The 21019-nt window shown below is 41.8% G+C and overlaps 1 protein-coding gene across 3 annotated transcripts in view; it reads left to right on the forward strand.

Annotated features, from left to right (window-relative positions):
• Positions 1 to 21019, forward strand: part of KIF13B (kinesin family member 13B) — a 118106-nt gene that overhangs the window by 9394 nt on the left and 87693 nt on the right. For all 3 annotated transcript variants that reach the window (XM_014886489.2, XM_088162569.1, XM_088162568.1), the window contains exon 2: positions 1544 to 1637. In XM_014886489.2, coding sequence (XP_014741975.2) covers positions 1544 to 1637 — 94 coding nt within the window. The remainder of the gene's footprint in view (positions 1 to 1543; positions 1638 to 21019) is intronic.

Below are 21019 nucleotides of genomic sequence, written 5' to 3' on the forward strand. Positions count from 1 at the left end.
AGAAAAAGGCTGTAAGATTTCTTTTCAAAAATGTTCATGGAAGAAACTCCCTCTCATTGTGTCATTTATCAGGAGAGAGAAGTCTGCAGGATGCTGTGCAATAAGATCTGTGGTCTCTGCCTGAGAGATTTCCAGACTGAGTTTATAAGGTGCTGTGAGGTGAAAGAGCAAGTACAGGTGACTGTGCAGGAGGAAAGAGCAGAGATGAAGGAGGATGAGGATTATAATTAACATGATTAGACATGAGGGTATTTGGGTGATTCAGCTGAGGTGCTGAACCCTGTGTAGAGGTTATTCAGCATAGCCCCTCGTCATCCTGGTGTGGGAGGGTGTGAACAGTGAGTCATGGCCATTGGAATCAGCACTTGGGAGCCCTTTCTAGGTTAATGTCACTGTGCAGGGACATGTTTGTGTCCAGCCCCATGTCCTGAGTGTCTGTAGCAGTGACTTTGTGTATGAACAGTGTGTCATGGCCATGGGAATCAGCTCTTGGGAGCCCTTTCTAGGTTAATGTCACTGTGCAGGGGCTTGTTTGTGTCCATCCCCGTGTCCTACAGCAGTGACTTTGGGTTTCAAGAGTGTCGTGGCCATGGGAATCAGCACTGGGGAGCCCTTTCCAGGGCCAGTGTCACTGTTCAGGGACATGTTTGTGTCCAGCCCCATGTCCTGAGTGTCTGTAGCAGTGATTTTGGGTGTGAACAGTGTGTCATGGCCATGGGAATCAGCATTTGGGAGCCCTTTCCAGGTTAGTGTCACTGTGCAGGGACATGTTTGTGTCCAGCCCCACGTCCTACAGCAGTGACTTTGGGTGCAGGCTGTGTGCTTTATCCCATACCGAGCTCAGTTTGTCACTGGGTGGATACTTTGGACTGCTGTCAGTGTTATCTGAAGCTTTTATTTTGCTTTCCCCGCCTCTGTGGCCGAGAATTCTCACACACTCCAAATATCCTCATTACTCATAGCCCACATCTCACTGCTGAGCCTCACTTGGGAGAGCTGGACTTGCGGGGGAGCCTGTGGGGGAAGGACAAGCCCTTCTCTACGTGCTTGCACCTAAATTATTTTTGATGGGACTTGAATTTCTGGGAGCAGGTGCCCCAGGACTGACAGCTGGCACTGTATCACAGCAGTGGCCACAGAAAATGTGCTGCAGATGGCAAGGGCAGCTTTCCCCACGAGCCTGTGAGGCATTGAGGGAGAGCTCAATAAGAAGAGCTGTCAAAGTGGTACCAAGCCTAAATGGTTCTTTTCCTCCCCAGAAGAAATTTCATACTGCCCTTGTATATGCTGATTGTCCTTCAGTGAAACCCAAATGCTTTTTTTTTTTTTTTGCTTTGAAAAGAGTGCTTGCTTTAAAGCTGGACAGGATCCATCCCATCAGAATATCCCTAGAAGTGGAATTTGGCAAAAGTCCTGTTTCTATTCTCTGGCTGATGGGTGGCTGTCAGACTGCATGAATAAATTTGGTGTCTGGAGGAAGTAATGGTGTATATAATCCCAGTGCTTTAGGAGCAGCACTTGACACTCTCTCATTTCTTTATAGAGCTTGATCTGCATACAAAATGTGTGGTGGATGTGGATGCAAACAAGGTTATTCTTCACCCAGTAAACACCAACCTTTCAAAAGGAGATGCCAGGTAAGATTTTTGAATTGGGAAGGTCAGATTGCATAAATTAAATGTGAGTCTAAGAGCTAGGAAATGTGGGCCTTGAGAGAAGGCTTTTAGTTAAGAAATTATATAAATTCTTTCTGCAGTGTATTTGCCATTATTCATAATATAAGGCTGATTTTTACCATGCTGGGAAATTGCTTTGAAAACCTTTTGCATTTTTTTTTCCTGCACCCAACAATATGTTAGTGGTTAATGAGTCCATGGACATTCATTTTCTCATGTGCTGCTATGGGACAGGAGAAATTTAAATCTGCAAAACAATTTGAGCGGAGCACAGTTTGTCATTTTGGAATGAAATTAATTTTCACAGTTATTTTCTTACAATGGGTCATGGTGTAAGAAGGTGAAAGGGAGCATTTTGGAGGGATGTAGCTCTAGGAGTTTGTTGACAGTGGAGCATTCCAGGGATCAAAAATCCCTGGAGAAGTGGCTGAGGGTAAGGACCAGTTTGTGTCGGAAGTGGCATTAATCTGTTAAATTACTGTGAAACTGAAAAGTCATGTAGTAAGTGATAGAGTTAAGCTTGTGACTATTTAATTGCTTGATGCAAGGGGGAGGAAATGAAAAAAACACATGCATGAAACAAAATAATGGTACAGGAAAAGGCAAAACCTGTTGCTGCATGTCTGCAGTCAATCATCTGTTTTCTGGGGGGAGAAAAGGAAGAGGTCTTAAGGGTAACAGGAGAAAAATTCGGTTCAACACATAGAAAAGCTTTGTTTAAATTTTCATGTGATGCTGAGCTGTGTATCAGGGGTCAGTATTCATTAACTGATCTCTGATAATTTCAACTCCTCAAACCCAAGTGGTAGTAAATGGACAAGCAAAGAGATCATCAGGTGCAATGTTTACCTTCCATTGTCATTGCTGAAGGATTTATTACAGACAGAGGGACTGGAGCTTTAATAAGTTACTTAAAACCACAGAGACTGTGTGTGTGGAGGGGGGTGTTTTTGTTTGTATCGATATCCTCCTCCTCCAGGAACATGTGCATTGTTCAGCTGCCAAAACCCTGTGTTGATTTGAGCCTCTAAAAAATGGCAGGAAATTGAGATTCTCAGAAGCCAAGTCAGCCACAGCTGGATTCAAAACGTTACTCGTAGTTTCTCTTAAAACATGGCAATGAAATGCCTGGTTTCTGGTTCTTAATATGTGTTTAAAAACGTTCGTGGGGCAGCCACACATCATGCAAATCGTGTCCCTTGGCAGGGAGGGCTGGCTTGGCAGTGGCTTGAGGTCCCACACAAGGTGGTGAGCTCAGTGTGAGAATCCAGAGCCGGGGCAAAGAATGCTTCATTTGCATCCTCACAAATGGCCATTGCTAATCTAAGCAGGAAGCACAGGAAATTTATATGGGGTGGTTTAATAGAAGAGGGGAAAGTGGAGGCCCATTAACTGCACTCTGGGTTTGCCTGCACACGGTGAGACAGCAGATCCCAAAAACACGAGCTGCACAGGTGAGGGTTTGGAACAGGTGACACCCTTGAGAGGCTGCTGCTGAATTGTCTTGGCTTCTGCAGCTCCATCAGAATCTTAAATTTATCAGCTCAAGGAGGAGGTTATTTGTAGTTGCAGTTTTTCTAAGTTTGAGGCTTAATTTATGCTCAGGTTCTGCTTCCTTTTCCAAATCCACCATCAACTCCTTTGCCTTCTGTTACAAAATCAATTCCTTTGGATTTCAGAGTTTTCTGGTGTCTCAAGTGAGCTGAAGGAATTCTGGCAAACTTTTTAACTAAACAGGGAAAAGAGAAGTAATTAATATTGTAAATAACACAGTTGAGCTGCTTGCAAAGCAGAGCAAGTTTGAAAACCTCCAGAGCTTTGCTGCATTTCTCATTGAGATGCCAGGGTCAATTTAGGAACTGGGAAAAGAATTTTAGAAACAGAATTCTGTGCTGTCACATCCCCACTTGTCATGACTCAGCCTTGCTCTGGCAGGGAGTGACATTTGGAGAAACAACCCATGACTTTTGGATTTAAGCATTTTTTTTCTTCCATCCTCTCTGGGAGAAATCAAGCCTGGGAGATGGGGAGAAGCAAATAAATAAAATCCCCCCCACTTGAGATGTGTGGGACCTGACTTGCAAATTGTGTCTGTGTAATTGCCACTGAAATGTTCTCAAGTTTTCTGAAAAGTGTCTGTAGCTGTTTCAAATGTGGCATTAAAAATTAAGGAATGTTTTTAAAATCCGGGTGATAACTGATGGACCTCGCTGTTTCTTATGTCTAAAAACTGAATATATTATTTATACATTTCTCTAGAGATTTGAGGATTAATAACTACATGTAAAACACTTGCTCTTAAAAAAAGTCTCTTTTCATATGGCTGAAAAAAATCAGGTATTCTCCTGTTATTCCTTAACCAAGAAATGACCTTTCCTGAGCTGGAGAGAGACAGCAGTTATTTTATTGAGCAATCCTTAATGTTGTTCTGCAGGTTTCAGTAACTTGATCACGTACAAAAGATCAATTTTAAAATCCAGGGGATGACCTCCAGGCTGGGCAGGCTTTGCTTTATTAACCTTGGGCTTTTGAGGGGGGTGGCTTTGGTTGGGTGGCGGTTTCTTGTGTTAAAATTAAAATTATAACGTGTGGAAAATGCTCACTCTTTTCTTTTCAATTAATTGTGACAGATCTTCGAGTTCTGTCACAAATTTCCCCAAATGACCTCTGTAAGTCAGAAGCTCCCCTCCAGGATGTGTGAAGCTCCGGGGATTCTCTGTGGATGGATAATATCATTAGCATGACTTGTCTCCTCTTTTGTTTGCCCTTCCTGAGCTGTCTGCTCCCTCTGCTCTCCCTGTTGCAAAGGTCAAGGCTGAAGTTTCTTTATCAACTCGGGATTTACTCTGGGCTGCAAAGATTACTCAAAGCATTCTTACTCGGTGGCCGGGGCTTGGAGAAGAGGGTGTGAACTCATTGTGATTGAAGTGAATAGATAAGTCCCGGGCAACAATTGGAATGTTTATGGGAATTAATTTTTTTGGAAAATCTCCAAATTGACTCTTAATTACTCCAGGTTCCTTTGTAGCCTTTTTTAAAAATTTTAACTATCATTCTGCTTGTGGTGTAATTTTGCATCTCCTATACAAGACCTGTTAAAAAGATTGATTTTTTTTTTTTTTTTAAACAGGTCAGACAAAGGAGGTTTATTCTGTCTTACAGACATAACTATAATTGATGTGTAGCTGATATGAGCTCAGAGATCAGTGGTGTATCAGTCTGGCACAGCCCTGTGAATCAGCCGTGGTATTTGTGAAAGCAAAGCATTCATTAAATCTGCCCAGCAAACCACCTCTGAGCCTTTTTATTAAGAGAAAATGCTTAAAAATGAAACAAGTGCTGACTTCACTGTACTTTTGTTGCAGCTTGTGGTTTCTAGCTGCTTTCCCACTTGTTTTGCAGAACAGAGAGATTCCAAAGACTGGCACAGGGTAAAATCTCTTCCAAGGAATGAGTGCAGCTAACTGGAGCTGACAAGTGTGTTAAACCAGGCTGGGTTTTTCTTCTTCAGCTATTGTAATGTCTTTATAATTAGTGCTTTGTAGCAGATAATTCAGTAATTGAGGATCTGTATAAAGATTTGCTTTTAAGGTATCTATTTCTGGATTTAAACCGGTTTACTTTTCTATACCCACACAGTTTTTTTTGCTCATCAAATCGTGGTGCTTAAACTCAGTTTGGTTGTTTTTAAGGAGTTCTGGAAATTGAAGAGTCTGTTGTTATCTCAGGCTCAAGGATTTTTGTAGCCTTACAGCAGCTGAGCTCAGTGATTTCTGCTTTGATGAGGAACTGGATGAAGCCCAAGTCTATTTTACATAGGAAAGAATATTTTTAGAAGATTCTTCTGCTATTCCAATTCCCATTTTCTTGCTGAGACAAATGACAGTCCTGAAGAAGGTTTTGAGGAGATGGGGCTTGGAGCAGCCTGGGGTGGTGGAAAATGTCCCTGTCCATGGCAGGGGGTTGGAATAAGATGAGCTTTAACCACCCAAACTATGATTCAAGTGAGCAATAAATTGCTGATTTCAGGTGGATGATGAATTTCTGGCAGCCCTGAAAATGAACAGCCCAGTGTGTTCAAACTTTGTCTTTGGACTGAGGTTTCTTTCTTCTTACAAAGCTGAAGAATCTTTTAATCCTTTTGAAGAAATGAAAATTAGGGCCTGGCAGAGATTTAGATATTGAGAAAATACTCCCAGAAAACAAGAATTGGGCTCTCAAGGACTAAGCCGACATGAATTCACTCTTTTTGAAAGGGTTAAGCTGAAAGTGGAAGCATAGCAACAAACACACGTGACTCCGAATTTTAAAAACAAGCAGCTTGCTTGCTAAAAAAACTGGAATGGGGTGTTCTTGCAAGCCCACACAAGCTCTGTGCTAGCCAGGAATCCCGTGCTGGGGAGGCAGGATAAGCTCCAGCTTGGCACATCCTGAGCAGTTACACAATGTTGGCTCTGCCCAGAGCAAGGTGAAGTCACCTTTTACCTGGCCAGGGGTGTGTGGGTGACTCCTTAGTGTGACTCCAGAACTGCCCTTAAAGCTGCTAAAAGCTGGGAATAAGTCGTGACTTGAGCAGCTCTTGTTGTGGAAAGTGTTCGAGAGCTCAAATTCCTTAGATAGTGATGGGAAATGGTAATTTTAGTGTGGAAGTGCCTGAGTGCTGAGGTGGCAAAACTGCACTTAAATCGATTTATTGTGCAAAAATTAGAGGTAAGGGAGTGTAATGTAGATTGGGGTAAATGTACATTGAGTGGAAAAACAATTATAAATGAAAAAGATCTCTGTGATGTGACAAAGTATATTTAACACATATTTCAGTGAGCTATACAAGGAATATATGTGGCTTGATAAGCAAAAATCCCAGTTAAACAAGGGTTTGGCAAAAATTGAACACATCGTGGTCCTGTTTGTCTTTGTTCTGTACCTTAGAATTTTTGCAGACAAACATGCATTTGCCACACTCACAGAGTCGAGATGCTGACAGCATTATATAGATGTTCTTAAATATGTAGATATAAATTGGAAAAGTTGACTGGTAGGAGTAACCAGGTAAAATTGACTTTAAAAAAATAACTCATGGCAGCAGGAGCACGTTGGGGTGCAGAATTCCCTTCCACCCTGGTAAAGGAGGAAAAGGAGGCAAATGTATGAAGGCATTGCTATTTATGGAACTAATCTGCACAACTCCACAGTCCCAAGAAAACAGACAATTACTGGTAGATAGTCATGGAAAAATGCCCACATTTTCTTGAAAATCACCCAGGATCCTGGCTGATGTTAGGCAAGAACCACTTGGAGAGTTGTCTCATCTCAGGCATCTGTGTCCCCAGCTGTTCCTGCATTTGGCTGAGGAGTCTCAGCTGTTGGACACGGCCAGAAATGGAATATTGGGCTCACTGAACCATTTGCATGCTGTGGTACAGTTGCTATTTGACAGCAAAGCAATTTAAAGGGAGAAATATTATTCTCTTTGAAGATGGGTGAAAGCTAATTGCTCTGCTTTTGCTTCTCTGTATCTTTCCTTGGCATTGTATTAATTCTGTATAAACGGCTCAGGGTGAGGAGAATTCAAATTAGGATGTGTGGAAGGGGGACACAGTCGAATTAAGGAAGAAAGGTTCCCCTGGCTGAGGTGTCATAAAATTCTAGACTAGACACTAGTGCATAAAATTCTGAGAATGAAATTTCTGGGTTATATATTCTCTCACCATTGTCATCCAGGGAACAGATTTGTGCAGTTTTTTCATGTGCAGCAATGTTCCAGGAAGTTGAGAGGGTAAAGGAGTGTGTGTGTGTGTGTGTGTGTGTGTGTATTCCTGAGGCTGAGAGCTGACATCCAGAAGAAAGGGAAGTCTGCCCCTCTTGACATCCAAACTTTGGTTTTTGGGCCCAGAACAGCTCACAGGAAATTCATGTTTGCACAAACAGCACCATGAGGTTTTCCTGCACTGCCAGCTTGGCCTCTGTTGCATCCCTGCTCAACTCTTAGCTCAAGCATGAGCTTGTTCTTTAAAATTATAGTTGTTTTCTGCTGGATTTTATTGGTTACTCGACAGCCTAAAGAAGTTGGAAGAGAAGGGAAAAATAAGGCTAACTTCAAATTGACAGAGTAATTTAAATGATTGAATGAAACTGTGGTGGAAACGTTGCTTTTTCAGTCTGCTACCAGTTTTGTAGGAAGTGGTATTAAACCTATAATTTAGAGGTGAACTTGTGCTGGGGGTGGTTTAGGTTGGATATTAAGAACAATTTCTTCACTGTGAGGATTTCAAACATTGGGAGGGGCTGCCCAGGGAGGTGCTGGAGTCCCCATCCCTGCAGGAGGGATTTGAAATTTGTGTGAATGTGGCACTTGGGGACACGGAGCAGTGCTGGGAGAATGACTGAACTTGATGCTCTTAGAGGACTTCTCATAATTCTGTGTGCATTAAGGCCAGACTTCATCCAGCTGCCAACCATCTGTTTCTCTCAAAATTATCTTCTGATGTAAAAATTATATGACTGAACACTTCTGAAGAGTTCCTGCAGTGCCTAGAAATCATTTTATTAAAAGTGTCCTGGGGACAGCAGGGCTGGCACCCAAGGCTCTGGCACTGCACCTCTCAAGGCTTTGCCTGCACAAGGGAGGAAATCATTTAATTTGCACAAGGAGGTGAAGGCTCACCATATAAAATCCTTATCTTTTGCAAAATTGAGAAGTGGGAGTTCTGCCAGGAGAAAAGGGGGTTGCTGCACTTCCAAGTTGTGCTTTTGAGGAAGTGTTTGCTCCAGCTCACGTGCTTTGACTGAAGTAAAAGTGAAAATCTGAGACAGACTAATTTTTAATTCATTTTTGTGATGGATAAAAAGTAAACAGAAGTTTTGAGCTCTTCTTGTGTGTGTCAATGTGCTTAAAACAGCTCTGTAACCTATTTTGTGTTGCCTAAGTAAATAAATTGAGTCTTGTGTAAATGATTCCTTTTATAGCTGATTCCCTTCCCACCAGCTGAGTCACACCTATTTACATTTACCCTTTTTTTTATGGCAAACATAGTCATATCTAATTAGAATTATCTGTTATTTAAAAGCTTTGTGCCCATATGGCAAGTGAAAACTGTTTAACATGAGCCACGTCCTCCTGAAGTGAGAATTGGGTGGTCATGTCACTACTGGAATTATCCTTGGCCTCCTCATATTCCTTGGATGAACATCAAAGAAGCCTTTTTTGATTTTGCTGCTCATTTGACCAAATTGGTAATAACCTCTGTTGCATTTGAGGGAAAGAGCAAATAGATGAAAAAAATTAATTTTGTTTCACATCGTGTGATCTGAAGTACAACCTTCAACTTGTGCTTTATTGATTCTTAATCTCTGGTGCTTTTTCTCCTTAAAACTCCTTAAAAGTATTTGTAAAGTACCTGCAACCTTAATTCTTCACTTGATTGAAAGGTTTTGCTGTGGAGTCTTAACTGCAGGTCCTGAAGTCCTCGTGGGATTCTTGACCTGCTTGCAGATGGCATTTGGAGGTGGGTGGTGATAATTACTCAGCATCCAATCCTTCAGGAAAGCTCCTCTGGAGCTGCCAAAGGCTTTTAACTGGGATTTCTCCAGGAGTTGATTTCTGCTGCAAACAGAGAATTACCTGTAATTTCTCACAGTGGTACCAGCAGTAGGGGCCACTTCCCAGAGCTGAGTTGTTTTCTCAAAAAAACCTCTACACAACCACAAAAAAATTCCCCAGAACCCCTCTTGGTGCTTTGTTGAAGCTATTAGAATGAATGTGTTTAATATTTGAGTGGAATATAGCTTTTATTGAGCCATCTACTGCAATATTGAGGGAACTGTCTCAACAGTTTTGGTTTTCAAGCCCACCTCTGTTTGAAGCTTCCAGTAAGAGATTGTTGAAGCTTCAAGGAGACTGTGAAGTTTTAATTGTTTTCTTGACTTGTTAAATCTACAAAACAGACAAATTATTTTGTTTTAAGAGGAGTCTCTCTCCCTCTCTCTCTCTCTCTATATATATATATATATATCACTTTTTATGCTCAACCAATTTTGTTTTGGGGATGTTTGAGTTTAAACTCCAAAATCTTGATCTCACATTAATATAATGAGATCAGAAAGAGATGCAGGAGAGGATATTTCCCATCTTCCAACATGATTGATTATTAATAACCAGAATAATTGTGCTGTACAGCTCTCACACTCTCTGCTGCAGATCTGTGTAGATTTGTCCCCCCAGGCTAATTTGAAATATGATAATCTGAATGCTCAGGGTTGAGCTGCTTTGGCAGGACAGGGTTTGATGCTCCTTTAAGAAGGTGGATGATGCCTCATCACATTATCAGTGATTCTGTGGTCAACTGAAAGGCTCAGACAGATAATATTGCATATAATCTTCTAATTTCCTTATGTTTTAGAAAATTGAATAAGAAAAGTGTCAGGGTTTCTTTCCTAAATTCTGTACAGGCTTAGTATGAAAAGTAAAGCAAAGGAGAAACCTCTTAGTGTCTTACAGTCATTGTCCTGAGGAAATTTGAACAAGTTTTTAAGAGTTACTTGAGTGCATCAGTTTGAGGTAATTTGTCCTTTTTTGTTGTGCTGGTGCTAATTTTAGGATGGCACTGTTGAATCTGATGCTTCCTTGCATTTATGGGATTTTTTTCTGATTTTTGTCACCAGCCCTGGAGAGTCTGAATGTAGAGGAACTTGTTTCTGTGTATGTTTGTTACAGCAAAATGAGTAAATTGGAATTGCTGGTGCACCTCAAGATTTGCTTCAGTATTTGATGTTCTTCTACCTATTTGAATTTCAGTAGGTGAGGGGAAAACACAAGGGGGGCTGTTTGTTCTCCTCCTCCTGTGAGGAGAAATCAACATTCAGCATCTTGTAGGTATTTCTGTTTTCCATGAGCTCGGTCTGCAGGAATGCAGCATCTGCTGCTCTTGCATGGGCAGCACCCTTCCCTCTGCTGGGAATGCTTTTCCTTCCTGGAAAAAAAACTCTGCAAGTCTGGCATTTTATGGCCTCCTTCCTAAAAGGAGCACTAAATTTTGTGCTGTTGCAATTTTGGAAGTAGCAAACTATCTTCCCTTGGTTGTAATTTAAATAAGTTGTGTCTTTATCCATTTTTTTTTTTTTTTTGTGTGGAGCTGGACAGATTTTGGGGATATAAATCTGGCTGTTGGGATGAGCATTGCATTCACTGCTCTGGGAGTATGTGAAATAAAATGACATTTTAATTAGTGCTCAAAAGTTAATGGCAGCCTTGATAAGCATACAGTGCCTTACAAAACGAATTATCTAATTGGAGCTCCTTTGAGGAGAGGAGCAGTCAGGGTAACAGGGATTTTTTTTGGCTAAAGGAAGGGGGCTGGACATGATGGATGTCAGGAAGGATGGACTTCTCTAAGAGCAGTGGCTGCACGAGGGGATTTAAGTTTTGTCTCAGCTCTACCATGGGCTCCTTATCTGACTGTGAACTGCAGATTCCTCTCTTCCATTTCAAGCCTCTAAAATAAATCTAGCATTTTTCCCTTTTTTTTTTGGTTGAGATCTAGTCCAAGAAGTATTTTGCTGTGTGGGAGGGTGGCTTTTTATTGTTTGAGGAGGATGGCTTTTGGTTTCTTCTTTTTGTTATTGTTGTCGTCTTGGGGTTTTTTTGTGTTAGGGGATTTTTTGGTCTTTTTTTTTTTTTTTTTTTTTTTTTTCCCCAGCAAGAAGCTTCCTGTGCTGGTGTATAATTAATTAGGTCACATCCCTCAGTGGGGCCAGAACTCTGGGCCTTTATATTGTGATAGTGACGTAAGGAAACCTTATATCTTAATGTGTATTGTCTGAGGTTCTTAGGCTCATCCACTTACTTGAATTTTCAGCCTTTTGGAAAGCACAATCCCATTTTCTTCCTTTCTCCTCAGGGTTTGTAGCCTCCTGCCAGCATTTTGTTCTGTCCCTCAGCAGTTGTAGCTTTACTGTGCTGACCAGATAAATGAAATGAAGGAACAGGGTATCCACTCAGCTTTATCTGAGTAGTCCTGCAGTGATGAGCACTTCCAGATCTCTGGATTTTTTTAAAGCATTATTTGCATACATTCATGATCTGAGTTTTATCTATACTTGGTTGCTAATATAATCACTAAAAAAATAGGACCTAATATGAATAACTCTGATCAAAGTTTAGCTCTGATCAAACTGCCAGAGGGCAGGGATGGATGGGATATTGGGAAGGAATTGTTCCCTGGGAGGGCGGTGAGGACCTGGCACAGGGTGCCCAGAGAAGCTGTGGCTGCCCCTGGATCCCTGGAAGTGTCCAAGACCAGGCTGGACAGAGCTTGGAGCAACCTGGGATAGTGGGAGGTGTCCCTGCCCCTGGCAGGGGTTTGAAAGTGGATGATCTTTAAGGTCCTTTCTCACCCAAACCATCCTGGTTATCCATTAACCAGATATTATCCATTGTTTTATTCCTCTGTTAAACCTTTTCCTGGTTTGAAGGCTCTTCTCTCTACTCCTCTGAGCTCTTGGTGTGGTATTTGCCATCAGCCAACTTCCATATTGGAATATATATATATATGTCACAATCCATGTATTTCTGATTTCTTCCCAAAAAAATGCACCTAAAGAAAATGTCTTTGCAGAGTTTGCAGCCGTGGCACCATGGAGAATTACAAGTGCTGTGCAGAAACTTCAGAGGTGTGAAGTTAAAAAAAACCCAAAAAAACAGAGAAAAACCATACACAAATTTTGTGGCATAGAAGAGAGAAATAGGGATGGATGTGAAAGGAAGCAATTTTCTGGCTGCTGAAACCACATTTGTACCAGCTGAGGCTTACCAACATCTCTACTGCCTGCAAGTTTTCTTATTTAAACTCTGCCCTGAGCAGCAAAGAGGCTGTGAAGCAACTTCGTACTGAAAGCTCCCACCCTTGCTCTGCTCCTGCCTGTGCAAATCCTCTCTGCTGTTTGCACAAATGGTTTGATCTCTCCCTGTCACCACTGAGGAGCCTTCCTGTGCTGCTAAGAGTTGAATGGAATTGCAGGGGGAGCACTGGCAAGCCTTTCCCAGTGCTCCCAGTGCAGGAATTAAATGATGTTAGTGGAGCCCCATGGCAGGTTCACACTGCACAGGAGTGCACGTGGTGCAGAGTAAAGCTCAATCCTGGGTGCTGAGTAATTACTGCAGCATGTGGGCATAGGTTTGGAATTGGGCATAGTCCCCCCCGACCTGATTTCTGGTGGTAATTAAGAATCTCGTGGTTGAGTAGTGAGGTGTTTTACTTGTGAAGGTGGCACAAGGTGGAACTGGTAGAGTTCTCTGGAGTGTGTGATGTGAATGCTGGTACAGCTTTTTGTGGAATGATGTCAGTCTTTGGAATCACAGAATGGTTTGAGCTGGAAGGGACCCTAAAGCTCATTTCATTCCAACCCCTGCCGTGGGCAGGGACACCTTCCACTATCTCAGGGTGCTCCAAGCCCTGTCCAGCCTGGCCTTGGACACTTCCAGAGATCCAGGGGCAGCCACAGCTTCTCTGGGAATTCCATCCCAGCCCCTCCCCACCCTCCCAGGGAACAATTCCTTCCCAATATCCCATCCATCCCTGCCCTCTGGCAGTGGAAGCCATTCCCTGTGTCCTGTCCCTCCATCCCTTGTCCCCAGTCCCTCTCCAGCTCTCCTGGAGCCCCTTTAGGCTCTGCAAGGGGCTCTGAGCTCTCCCTGGATCCTTCTCTTCTCCAGGTGAGCACCCCCAGCTCTCCCAGCCTGGCTCCAGAGCAGAGGGGCTCCAGCCCTTGGAGCATCTCTGTGGCCTCTTCTGGACTCTCCCCAGCAGCTCCAGGTCTTGTGCAGGGTCCCCAGAGCTGGATGCAGTGTCCCAGGTGGGGTCTCACCTGAGCAGGGCAGTGAAGGAGAATCCCCCCCTCCCCTGCTGTGGGATGAACCCAGGGTAGTGTTGTCTGTCTGGGCTGAGACTGTTGTGCACTCTGTAGTGAAACATTTCCTCATACTTTTATTTTCTTTGTCCTTTATTCCCTGCTCAGGTTTCTCAGGTGACATTTCCCAGGTCAGGTCATGCCAACAACCCCTTTCCAGAGGCTGTGGCTGAGGTTCCATGTGATTCATCTCTTTTGCTGAGCAAGGAGATCACCTGGCTGCCTCCAGGTCAGAGATGTGAGAGGCAAAGGAGTCCTGGAATACTTTGGAATTTCTCTTGGAGTGATGGCAGGTTTACTCATGGCAGTCTTGAACTTACTCATGGCTTACTCATGGCAGTCTTGAGCACAGGGATGTGCCTGTGGAGTCACAGGCTGGAAGGGAACACAGGCTGCTCCATCTCTCCTTCCTCAGGCAGGGTCTCCTGGAACTGTTTACCCAGGATTATGTCCAGATTTATTTTTTTAATATCTCCAGAGATAATTTATGTAGCTCTCTGTGCATTAATAAAACCATAAGTTGTTTGTATACTGCTGAAGAGTGACCTGATTCCAAGTGGAATTTGGATTGCACCTGCCTTGCTGAGATTTGGGAACTAAGCTGACAGAACTCAGTATAAATACCAGCTGTCACTGGATAATTGTGTCCATAATTAATATGTTTGAAAGTGAGAGACAAGTTCATTTTCAAGGCAGTAGTGATGTCAGCAGTTAATTGTAGCTTCATTTGTGAGGGGTTGTTGGCAAGCCACAAGTCTGCACTTTTTGGTAAATTATATTTAGCAGGACATCCATCCAGAAACTATAAAAATTAATCACAATTATCTAGTGTTGGTCTCGAATAATTATCTTCTAAATGAAAACTCAGTTTATACCTCATGTTGAAGTTTTAACCCAAAGAAATTCCAATTCAAGCAGTGTTGAGTGCTGCTTGTGTTAATGGCTGCTTTGGCTTGTGTGGACACAACCTCTGCAGGACGTCCTTTGTCCTAAAAAATCAAGGCTTTAAAAATTAATTTTTCTTTCCTTCAGTCATTTTTCATTTGGGGAAGATTTTGCTTGAGTTTTGGTGTTAACTCTGGGAGGTTCTTCAGCACATCACTTACACAGATATAAATATATATATATATATATATATATATATATATATATATATATATATATATAATATAAAGATTATAACCTTTAGCAAAATTTGCCAGACACCCTCCATGTGCCTTTCATGGCTTTTGAAACAACTTTTTTTTCCTTCTATTTTGAACATTAGATCTTTGACAATGGCAGATACTGGTAAAGTGTTTTTTAAGTTTGCTGTAAGGAAAAACACTGGACAGGAGAAGATTTGAACAGATTAATTCAGACACTGCAGGCGAGGTAGAAAGATGAGTGTTTAGGATTTCATGTGCTCTTGGTCTTAGACTTGCTGCAGATTTTGGCAGATAAAATCCCAAAGACTTCACTGGCACTAACAAATTCTAAAACTGTTGCCAAATTGCATAAAAGTCATTAAGCCTTGTTTATTGTCAGGATTAATGCTTAGAGCTTAATTCCTTCCATCCTTGCAGGAAAATGAAGTTCATTTTTATCATAAAAGAAAGTATCTTCACAATTTAGTCTCTCCTGGCATCTTAAGGCCAACAACAAACTAATTATAGCATAATTGTGGTTTTTCCTGCTGTTGACCCATCTGTGTGCAGTGGTTTATGAAATATTATAAAAATGGAAGAAATGGTCATAAGTTAAAAATATTTGCTGTTTTGCAAGTGGTTGTGCTTGGAATTATGACTGGAGCTTTGGAGCAAGTTTTTAATCTGCATTTGCAAGGGAACATAATGAAAAATGAGTTTATAGTCAGACTTGAAAATCTATTTCTGGGAACTCAGAAAAGGAGGAAAAAATCTTATGCTGAAACAGTTACTCAATTTTTAATTATGATTTGAAGGATGTCATTTGAAGACCTTTTATTTATAAATATGATTCTTTTAGAATACAGTACCAAAGGCAGTATGGAAAATGAGTAATAATGGCAGGAGTACAGTATAAGATATTTGTTCTCCCTTAAAAGGAGATATTCAGTTTATTATTTGAATTTCAAGTTGCTGGAGCCTGTTCTTATGTGATTCTCTTGCCACTGATGCTTTTCATTGCTAAACCAACCGAATATACTCAATTTATGGCTTCTCCTATAAGGCTCATTTGTAGCCTTTTTCTATGATTAAATGCCAAAAGAAAGAAAATTTAAAAATCAGACCAATGGTGCATCTGAATTTGGGGGAGGGTTTCTTCTGTGTCTCAAACCTTATTTTAGTTTTTGAGTGGCAGAAGGGAAGGGACCCCAAAATGGCTTTGAAAAGTCCCTACAGAGTGACCTCACCCTGTTTCCATGGCAGTGCCTCTTGCCAGGAAGGGCTCAGTGCCTGAGACAAAGCAAACTTATCCAAAGAGAGAATTATCTGTGGCTGCAGGATTGCTGCAGAGGACCTGGAGTGATCATAAAGGATGAAGAACCCATTAGAAGTGATTTCAGTGTTTTCAGGATGATGCTTTTTCAGGAGATTCCTCTTTTTTTCCCCTTCCCACTTGTCTCCCTTCTTCCCTTGATGAAATGATGGATGAAACATCATGTTTGTGATGTACAGACATGGATAAGCAAACTGTTGGCTTGGTCTGAGTGGAATATATCAAATTATAAAATGGTTTGGGTGGGAAGGGACCTTAAAAGTCATCCCATTCCAACCCTGACACCTTCCAATATCCCAGGTTGCTCCAAACCCAGCCTGGCCTTGGACATTTCCAGGGATCCAGGAGCAGTCACAGCTTCCCTGGGCAACCTCTGCCAGTGTTTTACCAATTCTGAAGCATTTTGGGGAGCACAGTTCTCATTCTTGTCTGGTACATCAGTTTGCTGCCCAGGAAGCAGAGTTAGATGGAGAAGTGAATTTTTGGGTTCCAATCAGCTGTTAAATGATGCAGAGTAGTTGTAACACCAAGCTGGGGTGGTTTGGTCCTGTGCTGGGTGTGAGTAACACTTTTCCACCTATGAGCTGCTAATGCAGGGTATTTAACTTCTCAGCAATTCTGAGGAGGCATCAAAACCCAGCATTTTCTGCCTTTTTGAGTGAATCTTCCTTTTTTAAAGGGTGTGCTTTTCTTGGCTTGGTGTTCTTGCCTAGGTGACCACAGCTGCTCTAAATGTTGTATTAATTTTTAAGTAGCACACAGCTATGGGTTACTTCACCACTAATTGAGAGAATTTGGTGGCATCAGTGAAGTGAGCATGTGGCAGCTTTGCTGGCTCACAATTCTCCCCAAAGCCATCAAAGAGCTGCAAGTGCTGGAGTTTTGTTTTAACCCCCCCCTGCAAGGTTTACCTTGCCATTTATCAACTGAAACAATGCAGCCACAGAGAACTTCAAAAGCCTCTTTGCTTCACAGCAGTGATCCAGGCAGAGCAGGTTCCTTCCTGTAAACACTCACTTTCCATAGCTCAAAGTCTTTATTTTTAAAAATATCTTTAGTAGGAATCACCTACTGATGCTGTGTCCAGGAGGTTTTCAGTGTGTATGATCCTTCTGTGCTGTGGGAAACTAAACTGATCTTTCCATAATCTTAGGGTGGATTGAATTGAGGTTTTTTTGTAGATTTTTTTTTTTTAATGTTTTTACATGCTATAACTCTTTATTCCTGGTAGTTAAAGGCAGACCTTGCACACAGAACCCACCAATGCATACCATATTTATCTGATGAATCACTGCTTCAAACCAGCCTATTCCCTTTCATCAGGTTTTTAATTAGCAGTGGTTGAGGATCTAATGCAGATGGAAATATTGTTGATCACCTGAGGCTGCTTATTGCAGTGAAAGATTTGCTGCTGCTAAGTCTTGTGGTGTCAGCAACAAATGCTGGTTCAACACTGCTCATTTCAAATTCTACAAGGTAAATAGGGAATTCTACAAGGTAAATAGGGGCCAATTGAGTTGTTGGAAATGACAGATATTTTCTAATAATCTGAGTGATTAATTATTCCCTATTTTACCTTCTGTCCCACTTGGTTACTGATACTGTCTGCTCATCTGCTGGCACTTGAAACTTTAGATACCATGGAGATTTTGGCTGAGGATCTCTCTCATGTGGGGATGCCTCTGTAAATGGAATATTGATGTTACAGTTTCCTTGATAGAAATGTGAAATGCCTGTTGATAGATTTTATTAATAGACTTAATAGCTTTCTATTTAGCTAAATCCAAAAAATAGTATTTTTATTTCTGCCCTTTGGTACTTGAAAATTAGGTGCTTTTAAATTTTTTTTGCATTAGTAGTTCTGTGAAAACAAGGCCATTTTCGGTGCTGTAGCCTTGCATGTTTGCTCTTTTCCATGGCATTTTTCATTCTGGGATTTTATTGGAATAATCCCAGTAATAAGTAAAATATCCATTCCCATTATATAAACCAGGTAGTCTTTAACCTGGGGATATGGAATGGCTTTAGCTGCTTATCCCTTGTTTCTTAATTGTTGACAAGGAGTTCTCTTGGAAAGGTTTGTAAGACACCTTGGGATAGGACTGAAGATAAAATGTGATATTTTGTGTGTAAGATACTTTCTGTCAACGTGTATTTGTCACATTACTGAAATTGCTTTGTTTTGCTGAAATATACCTTCACACCCCAGGTTTTCGAGGCTGAGGGATCATAAATAGTGAAGTATTTCATTCCAGAGGATCTCAGTGACCTCAGTGCTTGATACAAAGTGGTACCTTGGAAACCTGTGTTGTGACAAAAGAAAGGTGGCACAAAGACCAAGAGTATGAAAGCCTAAAAGTAGAAAAATACAAATTGGGAATTTATCTGTACCACTCTTAAGGGCACAGTTTATGAACTTTTGGAGCTATGACAGGTATCAGTGAGTTCTTGTTGGCAGGAATGAGGATATGTTTCAAAAGGGAGCAGTGATGGCCAAATGCTGTAATTGTGCAGCTGCTGTTTGCAGGGTCAGGTTGGCTGTGTGGCATTTCTTTCCAGCTTTAATATCTCTGAATATTGAGAGGATGTGATGGCCAGACTTAGTGTGGTCCATGGTTGTGGTTTGGAAAGGATCCATGGTTGTGGGGTTGGAAGGGATCTTAAATCTCATTCTGTTCCACCCCTGCCATGGGCAGGGACTCCTTCCATTATCCCAGATTTCTCCAAGCCCCATCCAGCCTGGCCTTGGACACTTCCAGAGATCCAGGGGCAGCCACAGCTTCTCTGGGCAACCTATACCTCCCCATCCTCACATCCAGGAATTCCTTCCCAATATCCCATCCATCCCTGCCCTCTGGCAGTGGGAAGCCATTCCCTGTGTCCTGTCCCTCCATGCCTTGTCCCCAGCCCCTCTCCAGCTCTCCTGGAGCCCCTTTAGGCTCTGCAAGGTTCTGGTTGCCTTGGCAGGAGCAGCTCCACGAACGAAGCTCAGTTAATGTGGCAGAAGGGAAGGAGTCATCTGGGAAAAGGCAGGGCAATACTTTGGTTTTGGGCCTTAAGAAATACAATCTCCTTCTTTTTTCATCTCACACCATCTCCTTCCTTCTTCCCTTCCTTTCCTTCTCACACCATCTCCTTCCTTCTTCCCTTCCCTTCCTTCTCACACCATCTCCTTGCTTCTTCCCTTCTTTCTGAAGGCCTTCAATGCTGGACAAAATTATTTGTGCTCTGAAATTCTCTTCCTTAGGTTGGCATGACTGCCAATAAAACATGGAGTGGGGAGGGGGGATGAGAAATAATGAGCTCAGGCTCTGCTGCCAACACAGCCTTGGATAAGTCATTGTTCCCCTTTGTCATATCCAAGCAGTGGGAAAAATGCAAGGAGGCATCAACAGACTTGTGGTTCTTTAATTTTGTTAAAAAAAAAATTTAAAAAATAAAGGAAAGCTTCACATTTATTCCATCTGTTTCTGAATCATCTTGTGTGTGTTGATGGCACAGGTAATGTCAGTGAACCACTGGGCAGATGCATTCAGGAACCCAAACCCAGCCTGATCTAAGGTTTATAATATTTAAATATGGATATTTTTTTAAGTAGGGTGCTGTGGTAGTTTGATAGGATGTGTTTAAGAACATAAAGCAAATAAACTCACTGGGCTTCAAATATTGCCTACTTCATTGTGTATTGGTAATTGATAGATCTCTGGGCTCATTAGTTTAACTAAGCAGGGTTATTTTTATTTTATTTTATTTGCATCAAGTGCAGGGATGTTTATGTGTGTACTTGTCCATGGTTTTCTTTCTAATGAAGGGTTGTTTGCCATTAATGGTTATGTCATTTGAAAGGTTTTCATGTTGGATTTTTCCTTTAAGCTCTTGTAAATCTTTGGAAAAAATTACATTTAGCAGTTGAACTTAAAAAAGCAGTTCCATTGGGGAAGAATAAATAGGGGAAGATATTGAGAGATCTGATTTTTTTTTTTTTTTTTTAATTTTTTCCCCTGTTAATTTCTTTGGGGTTTGCTCAGTGATTTTTAGGCAGGCCCAATCCTCTGCCTGATTTCTGAAAGGAGCCTTGGACTTGACACAAGCCAGGACCCTTTGAAAGTCTAACAAAAAAGCTTGAGAGTTTAAAAATCAATCTCTTGGCATTGGAACCCACTTCAGCTTTAAAAATAAAAATCATTCTAGGTATTCCTGATGTTTGTAATGTGCATGGGTTACAAAGGAGCTGTGGGGAATTGCAGCACTGGCAGCTTTTCAAGTAACCTCTTACAATTTATGCCTGTAACATTTTCTCTTCCTTTCTTTTTTTGCAAGTCATGTTTTAAGCACATTTCTTTGCCTTTCAACTCTGGAAGGCAAATGTGGTGTTTGAAATGCTGTGTTGTACTTGGAGAGGCTGGATTTTCCTCTTATTCTATGAAACAATAAATGGAAACTCGTGTGTTTGGAATTGCACAACCCAACTCTTCCCCCTGGGAGCGTTCGGTCATTAAATTCCTGATGAGAAAATTGAAGTTCAAGGGTAAAAATAGAGGTGGAAAGAGGGAGATGTGTGCGAGGAAGGGTTTTTATCAGGTATTTGCTTTTAACACAAAAATGTTTTGCAGCTCTTCTGTGTGGGCCAAGTGTTGGAATTCATTCCAGCACTGATTATTGAGAGTTTCAAAACTCTGTGTCCTTTTGGTATCAGTTGTACCCAAAAGCAGGTGGCCCTGGGTGCCTGGGCAGTCAGGTGAGGCTGCTTCAGTCTTGCATAAATTCTGATTTATGGATTGCACTGTGGGAGGAGGGAGCAAACAGCACAGAAGCCACCCCTTTGATTTATAATAGTGCCACTTGTACAAAGTGCTTTATTCCCTGCAGATTGATTTCCTGGACACTGTGACCAGCAATGCTTTGGTGTCACCACTCAGTGCAGCCCTGAACCAGGGTCAGGACAGGTTGTCCCCAAGGATAAACCCCATCTCCTCATC

Source organism: Sturnus vulgaris, chromosome 3, assembly GCF_052056855.1.
Source record: "Sturnus vulgaris isolate bStuVul1 chromosome 3, bStuVul1.hap1, whole genome shotgun sequence".
In the NCBI taxonomy this organism is placed as follows: Eukaryota; Metazoa; Chordata; class Aves; order Passeriformes; family Sturnidae; genus Sturnus; species Sturnus vulgaris.